The sequence below is a fragment of the Gossypium arboreum genome, chromosome 8 (genome assembly GCF_025698485.1).
Source record: "Gossypium arboreum isolate Shixiya-1 chromosome 8, ASM2569848v2, whole genome shotgun sequence".
NCBI lineage: Eukaryota > Viridiplantae > Streptophyta > Magnoliopsida > Malvales > Malvaceae > Gossypium > Gossypium arboreum.
In genome coordinates this window covers 141059571-141071160 of record NC_069077.1, presented here as the reverse complement: position 1 = coordinate 141071160, position 11590 = coordinate 141059571, and the positions used below count along the sequence as shown (strand labels likewise).

Here is an 11590-nt window from a genome sequence, read left to right as displayed (position 1 = left end):
AGTTTAATGACGTGACACTTTGATATTGTGTCACATTATCATTTGAAAATTTAAAAAATATATTTTTAAAATTTTATGTGATGATGTTACACAATATCAAAAAGCTACGTCATTAAATCTTGATAGAAATATAGAATCTAAATCTAGGAACAAAAATTAACTTAGTTGTCAAGTTCAATTAGCAAAGTGTACCAAAAAATATAAATACCAACATGAATCTAATCCCCAATAGAGATGTTCATGGGCCAGATTGGGCCCAACCATAATTTTAGGTCCGTTTGCTAGGCTTGAACCCGACCCGACCCAAAAAATGGGTTTAAAATTTTGTCTAAACTCGGCCCGGATAAAAACGCTAAAACCCGAGCTCAGCCCGTCAATATTAATTTTTTATATTATTTTTATATAAATTTAAAAAATATATAATACATTAAAAATACTAAAATAGTAACAAAATTCACAATAAGAGTTATACAATATTCAAATAATAACAACAAAATAATAGCAATAGCAAGTGAAATAGTAGCAAAATAGTGAAAAAAAAAAAGAAAATAGCAACAAAATAACAAGAAATAGAAAAATCAAACAACCATGCATATTTGGGCTTATCTAAGACCTAGCCCGTTTTTTAAATAGACATTATTATTTTAACATAACTCATTTTTTAGTTCTATGTTTTTACTCAAACTCTCTAAATTTTTGAGCAGACCTTTAGACTGGGCTAAGTGCCCGGCCCATGAACAGGTCTAATCCCCAAGGACTAAAATTTATATTAGCCCAAAAAAAAGTGTTTTATGACAACGTAAGAAATTAGAGGGAAATATGTGTAAACTAAAAAAAAAACATATTTTTATTTCTTTGGCCGCCAGAACCCAAATTCAGTGCTCGCTTCCTCCTTTCTTTCTCACACATCTTTCGTTCAATTCATTACCTCTTAGTGAAAGTAGCCGACGTTCTTCCATCAGAAACTTCCTCTCTCGTCGGCCAAAAGTAAGGGAACGCTTTTTCTCTTGGTTTTGGAGTTCAAGTAAGACCATTTCTTTCTTATTTAGTGGGAATTTATTACTTTAGGGATGGTATCTCATAGTGTATTTTCTTATTAATATACAAGTTTATCAAGTTGAGAGAAAAGTTTAGTTCATTTATGCTTCTGGGTAATTTGCTTTTTTATTGGTTGCTTTGTTTTTGTGCTGAAATTGTGAAAATCAGGGTTTTTTCCCCATAAAAGAAGACCCTTTTTTCATATTAATGAACTGACTTGATGTTGTTAACAATGGGTGTAAGTTGTTTTGAGTTTTCAATTTGGGGTTATAAAGGAAATGATTGATGTTTCTAAGGTAGTAAAAGGATGATTTTTTAGTGGGTTATTGAGGCAAATTGGTGTTGCTGTTGATTTTAGATAAAAGCTGGTTTAAGTTCTATGTAGATTTTTGAGCTATATATTTGGCCGAATTCAATGTCAAAATGATTCTTTTTCGATGCTTCGAAGTAGAAAATTTATAGCCAAGTTGCTGTAGCTGTTCGAATTTATGGTGAATGTTTTAGCATGAAATCTGCAAGTGTGAGAAACAGAGAATGGAATTGATCATCTATGGTATACGATGATATACTTAATCCGTTTTAATGTTATCGTCTTAATAGTTCGATAAGATTCGAGCTAATGATTTATTCTGGTTATCGACAGAGATGTTATACATTATAGGCCTTGGATTAGGGGATGAGAGGGACATTACTCTAAAAGGTTTAGATGCAGTGAAGAAATGTGAGAAGGTGTACATCGAGGCCTATACGTCTCTTCTATCCTTCGGTCTTTCTACGGATGGCTTATCCACTTTGGTATTAAGAATATTCTTTCTTGATATATTTGTTATCTTTGAATTTTCAGGATTGTCATTTGTGCTCGAATTTTTAAAAAATGTCAGGAGAAATTGTATGGGAAACCGATTATACTTGCGGATAGAGAAATGGTTGAAGAAAAAGTAGATAATATTCTGTCAGAGGCTCGTGGATCCGATGTTGCTTTCCTTGTTGTTGGTGATCCTTTCGGGTATAATCATAGTGTCTTTCCGGTTTATGATAAGTTATTTGTATGTCATATGCTCCCGTTGATTTTCATCATATGCTCTTTCGAGTATATATATGGAATTGCTTTTCTTTATTCTATTTGCATATAATCGTGGTCCTTTTCTTTTGTTGGAGATTCCAAGTGTATTGAGCTTCGATTACATCAGTAGTCTTTGTTCACCTCGAAATCTTTTTCTTAGTTGCTTAGCTTTCTCATTAGGCTTTTGATCGGGATAATTGCAGAGCCACAACACACATTGATCTTGTTGTTCGAGCAAAGACAATGAGGGTTGATGTCAAGGTAGTACATAATGCATCCGTGATGAATGCAATCGGAATTTGTGGATTGCAGCTATATCATTATGGGGAGACAGTTTCAATACCATTCTTTACTGAAACATGGAGGCCTGATAGCTTTTACGAGAAAATTGAAAGAAACCGCAATCTTGGATTGCACACACTCTGCCTTTTAGGTGAGGTTGCTTCATACCAACTCCTGTTTTAAGGTTTTTAATTGCACATTAACTTATGGATTTACGGGCTATTGTTGTATGCTCTGCCTGATTGGGGAGTCTTAAATTGATCATTCCCTTCTTCCTACAGATATTCGTGTAAAGGAACCAACATTGGAATCATTGTGCAGGTCGGTATCAGATGTTGCAGCTCGTACTGTTTTTTTTTAACTATGTATTATATTTCTCGTTTTTATATCGTATTATTCCAGGGGAAGAAAGCAATATGAACCACCAAGGTTCATGACGATAAACACTGCCATCGATCAGCTCTTGGAGGTTGAACAAAAGCACGGTAAATCTGGTGAGTACGAGGATATGACCCTCCAACGATCTTTAAAATTACAATTCCAGTAAAGCATATTTTATGTTTACTTTGCATTGCAGCATACGATGAAGACACGAACTGTGTTGGGTTTGCTCGACTGGGAAGCGAGGATCAGATGATAGTTGCAGGCACAATGAGACAACTTCGTACAGTCAATTTTGGGGAACCTTTACATTGCCTCGTCATAGTAGGCAAGACTCATCCGGTGGAAGACGAAATGTTGGAGTTCTACAAGATTACAACCGAGAATCCAGAACAGAAAGGCAACGGGATCGCTTGAATCTTCCTCCTGGTGTGGATTCATAGGTTACTGTTTCTTTCGAAATCTATATTGAGCTTCGCTTTTATTTGGTTCCGAAAAAAAACAATTTTACGGTATGTATTCTCGTGCATGTTTGTGGATTGAGACCAATATATACCTTGGTCTTTATCTACATTTTTTGATGTCTGGAAATGAAAATGGAACACATTTTGAACTGTATTATATCAGTTTGGACTGATTTGTAATACTTTTTACTCATTTTTATTTTCTAGAGCTGTGTTAGTTTTCCTTTTATTGAAGAACTTATAATACATTTACACAATCAAATTTGTGCCCCTCTCTCTCTCAAATTTTTCTTAGGGTAAATTGCACCAGATGCATTAAACTATTAATAAGTTTACATTTTAGTCATTCAACTTTAAAAAGTTACAAAATGATCTATGAACTATTCGAAAGTTTATATTTAATATTTTTTTTTTAAACTCCAGCTAGCAAGCTTTTAAGCGACGATTGGTACGGTGGATTAGTATCCATTGATGAGCAAAAGAGTATATTTTAAATCCAAATCGATTGAATAGCCAGTGTCAAAGATTGGAGAAGAAAGTTATTTGGATTTCGGTTTGCAAATTTATGACGTTTAAAGTTATTTCATGAAAAAAAAATTGTATAAAGGGAAGAAGAGTTTTCAATTGGTGTAGGTGGTGCGAATGAAGCTCATACAATAACGATTTTAATAGTTTGATGACTTAAATGAGAACTTTCGGATAGTTCAATGAACATTTTGTAATTTTTAAGTTGGGAGGCAAAAATATAAATTTACTAATAGTTTAGTGAACTTGAGTGTAATTTACCCTTTTCCATTATGTTATGTGATTAATATTTTAATAATCGAGGCGTTCAATTTATCAACATGATTGTCCCTGTTACACACCCAAAATTTAAAATCAATATGATGCTTCTATTATATCAATGAAAATAAAATCCATCAATATACATATCTAAGAATTGAAATTTTTTTATATAAAACAAAATTTTCAGCTGCATAAATTTTAATATACACAACATATATGCATGCCATACTTTCAGCTGCAAATTTCAATGAATGAAAAACTTTGGTGTATATATACATCACAACATATAAATGCATGCCAATTTTTCAGCTCCATTCTACAATAATTTATGAATATACCATTTTGATTGGTATATAAATATTGTTCCATTCTCATATCAAAATCTAAATAAGCTTACCATTCACATTCCAATGGCATTCCACTTCTTTCTAGTCCTTGCTTTACTCAATGTGAGCTTTAATTTTCAATATTTAGTATTAATTTGCTTTAATTAGGCTCACTTTTACATTAATGTGTTGTTGTTTTTAGATTGTATTTGCAAGGAGCCATGGTGCTATGTTTGAGGAAGATTTTTGGAAATCAATGTTCCCAAATAATCCAATTCCAAAGGACTTGAAATATATTTTACCATCACCTGGTTTGTATTCAAATCTCTATAAATATTAAAATTTTTATTAAGTCTGGTGTCACGAGTAAATCGGACATCAATTTAATTAGGTAATGACGAAAAATCCTTATTTTACAAAGTAAATTATATTATTTTGAGTGTGTTTTTTTTCATTTTACATCTTTTATATGGAATAATAGAGATATATGTGTAATAGGATTTGAACCCAAGTTTCTGTAGTTTTCAACGTTTGTATTTTACTATTAAACTAAAACATCATTTATTATTTACATCATTTTTTATAGAATATAATTGTTACAAATTTTTTTTTTTACCCTTATCATTTGTGTTTTGTATTTTAATTTCAGTTGAGGTGTCTAATTCCGAAGAGTTAAGCACCAAACGAAAACATGGAGATGAAAACTTAAGTAATAACCTTGAAACTGCGAAATTTGAATAATCTCATTATAGGTTTTGATCATATCTGTTCATTTTGATATAATGTCTAGAAATACTCATAGTGCCTCCTCAACTTATAAATTGGAGGATAATGCACTTTAGCGCACTCGAATTCACATTCTCTTTCATTGGCAACAATGTCCAAGCCAATCGAACTAAAACTCAATTGACATCAAAGATAAATTATTAATGTTTCAAATTTCAAATATAATATTCAATTATCTTTTTTTTTGTATTATTCATGTCCATTTTACGGTCCATATTCGAGGTTCGTGACTATTCCTCTCAACAATGTTGACTTCAAAATTTAATCCTGTATTTTTCCCTTAAAAATACAATATGCCTTACCATCACACCCATATAACATTCAATTATTTAAACAAAATTAATTAAACTTTTAACATTTAGAATTTGCTTGTAAATATTTTCATGCCATTTAGGCAGCATCGATGGACCACTTTATAGATATGAAGACCCATCTATAGGATTAAAAATTCCAAACTCTCAAAATTGCTATTTGCGAGGAAATTACATAAATGGGGAATCAATTAAAAGTAAATTAATTGATTTAGATAGTATAAGCATATTGATAAATTTAGTTTAATGTTTATATTTTCTATCTATTTAATTGTTAATTTCTTTTTTTAGTTGAATTTAATTCTTAACTTTTAAAAAATTAGTTAAATCGTTGTTTTAATGGAAATAATAATTAAAATATTAAATTTTAACATTGTTAGCGCGACAACTCGCATGGAAGTCCATGTGCACGTCATACTAACATAGCATCATTTTTTTTAAAAAAGCAGCATGGAATATAAGTAGACTGTCATGCTAGCTGCCATGTTTAAAAATTTAATGTTTTAATTAATATTTTCATTAAAATGAAATTTAAATAAAAAATTAAATTGACAAAAGATATAAACATTAGGGACTAGATTTGCATACTTTTTATATCCAAAATTTATCTATTTGAACTGAATTTAGGGAAAACAATCTTTGCAAAAGGCCACCAAGAGGTCTCTATTGAATCAGATAATATTACTTCAATCAATGAAACTACCGACATCTTTGAAAAGGATCTACGCCCTGGTAAGCTTGTGAATTTACCAAGTCTCATTACAGCAGGTGATAGAACCGCATTTTTAGCTGACCGAGTTGCCAAGTCAGTTCCCTTTTCAAGTGCCAAATTGCCTGAAATTTTGAACCATTGCTCTTTAAAACCTCAAACAAGGGAAGCCAACACCATTAATGAAACAATCAGAGGTTGCGAAAGAGCAGCCATTGATGGAGAACAAAAGTTTTGTGCCTCATCATTAGACTCTGTTAGAATTAAGTGACCCAAATTCTTATTTAAATAAAATACGATGGAAAATAAAATAAAAGTAAAATCCATATAGAACTAGGCTTCTTTTATTTTATTTTAGAATAAGGTTTTAAACCTTATTAAACTCCATCTATTTTATATTGATTAGGATAAGGTGTTTCAATCCTACTAGAATATGGCTTTGCAAGCCTATAAATAGACATAGTCTATTCCTCTTGTATTTGAGTAAAAATTTTTCGACATAGTGAATTTTCTTCTCCTCTGCCTGTGGTTTTTTTCGAAAGGGTTTCCACGTAAAATTTTGTGTTCTTTATTTTTATTTATTTTATTCTATTTTATTTTTCACAAATTGGTATCGAGTTTCGGGTTATTCATCTCGATCACGGTAATGGCGTCTTTGAAGTATGAAATTCCACCGTTGGATCGCAACACCGATTTGCGTTGTGGCAAATTAAGATGCAAGCGCTTCTTGCAGATGGATCTAGAGGATGCCCTGCTAGGGATAGATAAGATGCCTTCGACATTAACAGATGAAGAGAAGAAGCGTAAGGATCGAAAGGCATTAACACAATTACATCTGCATTTGTCCAACGAAATTTTGCAGGATGTGATGAAAGAGAAAACTGCCACATTATGGAAGAGGCTAGAACAAATATGTATGTCGAAAACTCTAACAAGCAAGTTGCATATGAAGCAGCGTCTTTATACTCATCGTTTGGAGGAAGGTGCGTCTGTACACGAACACTTAACAGTGTTTAAAGAAATTCTCTCAAACTTGGAGGCCATGGAGGTTCGAGATGATAAGGAAGATCTAGGTTGATTCTACTTTGTTCGTTGCCCGTCTTATTCAACCTTTAGAGACACGATTTTATATAGCCGCGAGTCTCTCACAGTTGATGAGGTTTATGATTCTTTAACCTCGTATGATAAGATGAAGCATCTTGTGGTTAAACCCAACTCTCAGGGAGAGGGTCTCATTGTTCGTGGGAGACAAGACCGGAATGTTGATGATGATCGTGGTAGAACACAGGAATGGAATCCTCGTGGTAAATCTAAGGGTAGATCGAAATCTTCAAACAGAGGTAAAACTTGCAACTTCTGCAAGAAGAAAGGGCACATTAAATCTGAGTGCTATAAGCTACAAAATAAGATTAAAAGGAGGTGCGAATCAAAAGGAAAACAGACGAGAAAATTCCAAAGAAGTCGATGTTGTAGAAGACTACAGCGATGGTGAACTTCTAGTTGCTTCATCAATGATTCTAAAGTAAGCGAGTGGATACTTGATTCAGTCTGCACCTTCCACATGAGTCCCAATCGGGATTGGTTTACAACTTATGAAACAAGATGTCAAAGGTGTTGTTTTGATGGGAAATAATGCTTCATGTAAAATCGCAGTGTTGGAACAATTAAAGTTAAGATGTTTGATGGAGTTGTCGAACACTTAGTGACGTGCGGCATGTTCCGAATTGAAAAGAAATTTAATTTCGTTGAGTACTCTTGATTCAAAAGGGTACAAATACACAATGAAAGTGGGGTTTTAAAGATTTCAAAGGGTCCTTGTTGTGATGAAAGGGCAAAGAAAGATTGCCAAGTTATATGTTTTACGTGGTTCTCATCATTCTCGGTGATGCAATTGCCGCTTCCTCTTCCTTGTCGATGATGATATTACTAAACTTTGGCATATGCGCCTAGGGCATATGAGTGAGAATGGCATGGCGAAATTAAGCAAAGAGGACTTCTTAATGGGCAAGGAATTTGCAAACCGAATTTCGTGAGCACTTGTGTACTTGGGAAGCAAAGAGAGTTCGATTCACTAGAGGAATCCATAACACGAAGGAAACATTGGAGTATATCCATTCGATCTGTGGGGCCGTCCGAGTGCCTTCGAGAGGTGGAGCTAATTATATGCTAACCTTTATTGATGATTTTTCCGAAAAGTTTGGGCGTTCTTCCGAAGCGAAAAGCGATGTGTTTTCCACATTTAAGTCTTGGAAAATTATGATTGAAAAACAGACGGAAAAGCAGATAAAATACTTCATATGCATAATGGCTTAGAGTTCGCTCGATGAGTTTAATAGATTGTGCAAGTCGAAGGATCATGAGACACTTGACAGTTCATCATACTCCACAAAGAAAACGGCGTTGCGAACGAATGAACGAACGATCATGGAGAAGGTTCGATGTATGTTGTCAAATGCCAACTTACAAGTCATTTTGGGCGAAAGCGACCTCTCGCATGTTTTTGATCAACCGATCTCCATCCGCTGCCATTGAGAAAAAGACTCCACAAGAGGTATGGTCCGTAATCCCGCTAATTATTCGATTTAAAGATTTTGGGTGTCTGCGTATGCTCATGTTGATAATGGAAAATTGGAACCGAGATCCATTAAATGCGTTTTCTTGGTTATAAAGTGGTGTAAAAGGCTATAAGTTATGGTGTCCTGAAAATAGAAAAGTTGTGATTAGCAGAGATGTTGTTTTGATGAAACGCTATGCTACCTAACTTATCTCTTAAAGACTCTTCCAATAAAGAAAACCAAAAGCGGTGGAGCATCGATTAATACGAAATCAACTCCTCAAGCCAAGACAAAATTGAGAATAGAGTTGCTTCTTCACCGCAATACTCTATCGCCAAAAACAGACAAGAAGAGAAATTAAACCTCCAAAGAAGTATGCCGAGGTTGATCTAGTTGCTTATGCTTTAAATGTGGTGAAGATATAGATGCGAATCAAGAGCCATTTAATTATTCTGAGGCGATTAGCTGTGAAGACTCAGAAAAGTGGATGTTTGCTATGCAAGAGGAGATGGAATCACTCCACAAAAAAGCAGTAACATGGGATCTTGTAAAACTTCCTAAAGGTAAAAAGGCTGTTCGTTGTAAATGGGTGTTTAAAAGAAAGAAGGACTCAGGAGTTGAAGAACCCGGATATAAAGCAAGGCTTGTTGCAAAGGGTTACAGATCAAATTCGAGTGGACTTCACAGATGTGTTCTCTCCAGGTTGTTAAGCATAGTTCGATTCGAGCTTTGCTTGGTATTGTTGCCATGCATGATTTGGAGCTTGAGCGGTTAGATGTAAAACGCATTTTGCATAGAGAACTTGAGGAAGATATTTACATGCAACAACCGGAGGGTTTTATAGTCTCGAAAAAGAGGACTATGTTTGCTTGTTTGAAAAAGTCCCTTTACGGTTTGAAACAGATCACCAAGACAATGGTACAAGAGGTTTGATTCCTTTATGACTTCTCATGATTTCAAAAGAAGTAGTTTTGACAGTTGTGTCTACTTTAAGAAAAATAGTGATGGTTCTTTTGTGTATCTACTTCTTTATGTTGATGACATGTTGATAGCAGCAAAAGATAAAAGAGAGATAAGAAAGGTTAAAGCCCAACTAAGTGAAGAATTTGAGATGAAAGATTTAGGACCAGCAAAGAAGATACTTGGTATGGAGATTCTCAGAGATAGAAAAGCAAGTAAATTGTACCTAAGTCAGAAGGGGTACATTGAGAAAGTTCTTTGCAGGTTCAATATGCAGAGTGCTAAGCTCGTTAGTACTCCTTTAGCGACCATTTCGGACTTTCATCGGCCTTATCTCCTCAATCGATAATGAGATTGAGTACATGTCACATGTTCCATACTCTAGTGCAAGGGATCTCTCATGTATGCTATGGTTTGTTCACGTCCGTTTATCATATGCGATCGGTCAGCTTAGCGATACATGGCGAATCTCGTAAAGAACACCGGAAAGCGCTTCAGTGGATTTTAAGATACTTACGAGGCACTACTAATGTTTGCTTACAGCTTTGGAAGAACTAAAGATGGAGTTATAGGGTATGTTGATGCTGATTTTGCTGGAGACCTTGATAGAAGAAGATCTCTCACAGTTACGTCTTTACAATCGGAGGTTGTGCAATTAGTTGGAAAGCCACTTTGCAAACTACGATCGCTTTGTCTACCAATCAAGCCGAGTACATGGCGATTCTGAGGCTTGTAAAGAAGCTATTTGGTTGAAGGACTATTTAGTGAACTCAATGAAGACCTTCAAATCAGACATGATTTTGTGACAATCAGTGCCATCTTTCTTACAAAAGATCAAATGTTTCATGAGAGAACAAAACACATTGATATTCGGTATCATTTTGTTCGTGATATTATTGCTCGTGGTGATATTGTTGTGAGCAAAATTAGCACTCATGAAAATCCTGCAGATATGATGACTAAGTCACTTCCTATAACCAAGTTTGAGCATTGCTTAGACTTGGTTGGTGTTCATTGTTGAAGTTAAACCCTTAAGGGGTTTTTGGAAGAGGTGAAAACTTGTTTATTGAAAGTTCGCGATGAAGAACTTGTTCATTGAGAATTTGTGTCAAGGTGGAGATTGTTAGAATTAAGTGACCCAAATTCTTATTTAAATAAAATACGATGGAAAATAAAATAAAAGTAAAATCCATATAGAACTAGACTTCTTTTATTTTATTTTAGAATAAGGTTTTAAACCTTATTAAACTCCATCTATTTTATATTGATTAGGATAAGGTGTTTCAATCCTACTAGAATATGGCTTTGCAAGCCTATAAATAGACATAGTCTATTCCTCTTGTATTTGAGTAAAAATTTTTCGACATAGTGAATTTTCTTCTCCTCTGCCCGTGGTTTTTTTCCCGAAAGGGTTTCCACGTAAAATTTTTGTGTTCTTTATTTTTTATTTATTTTATTCTATTTTATTTTTCACAGACTCCTTCATAAATTCAAGTATCTCGGTGCTGGGGAAAGAAATCCAGCTTCTATCAACCGAGCTTTCCAAAGAAACAAACAACCCATTATTTACAATTAGTAAGGGAGTACAAAACATGGGAGAAACCGAGCTTGTCTGCCATAAGAAGAAGTATCCACGTGCTGTATTTTTATGCCATTCCATCATCAGACACCAGTGTGTAAGGTTCCATTGATGGGCAGAGATGGGACAAATGGTAATGCTTCGGCGGTCTGTCACAAAGATACATCGGGTTGGAACCCAAAGCATATGGCATTTCATCGTGTTCAAAGTTAAGCCCGGAACTGTCCCCATTTGTCATTTCCTAGTTAGAGATTCCCTACTTTGGGTTTCCAACTGAAGATGTCTCCAATGTCTCTTTGTTTATTTTAAGTGTGTTTGTATTTCCATAATCTCTTATGTTATTATGAATA

At 34.3% G+C, this 11590-nt stretch overlaps 1 protein-coding gene and 1 pseudogene across 2 annotated transcripts; both read left to right on the top strand.

Moving 5' to 3' along the window:
- Positions 1–797: 797 nt before the first annotated feature.
- Positions 798–3490, top strand: LOC108467847 (probable diphthine methyl ester synthase). Of its 2 annotated transcripts, none has more exons than XM_017768654.2 (7): positions 798–1024; positions 1682–1833; positions 1920–2044; positions 2305–2534; positions 2665–2704; positions 2786–2877; positions 2961–3490. In XM_017768654.2, exons 1-7 carry the CDS (start codon positions 820–822, stop codon positions 3179–3181), a joined length of 1065 nt encoding a protein of 354 aa, XP_017624143.2. In that variant the 5' UTR covers positions 798–819; the 3' UTR covers positions 3182–3490. The 2 variants fall into 2 exon arrangements, with proteins under 2 accessions (XP_017624143.2, XP_017624144.1); XM_017768655.2 differs by having other exon boundaries at positions 853–987.
- Positions 3491–4424: 934 nt separating this feature from the next.
- Positions 4425–11517, top strand: LOC128279361 (BURP domain protein RD22-like; annotated as a pseudogene).
- Positions 11518–11590: the final 73 nt, after the last annotated feature.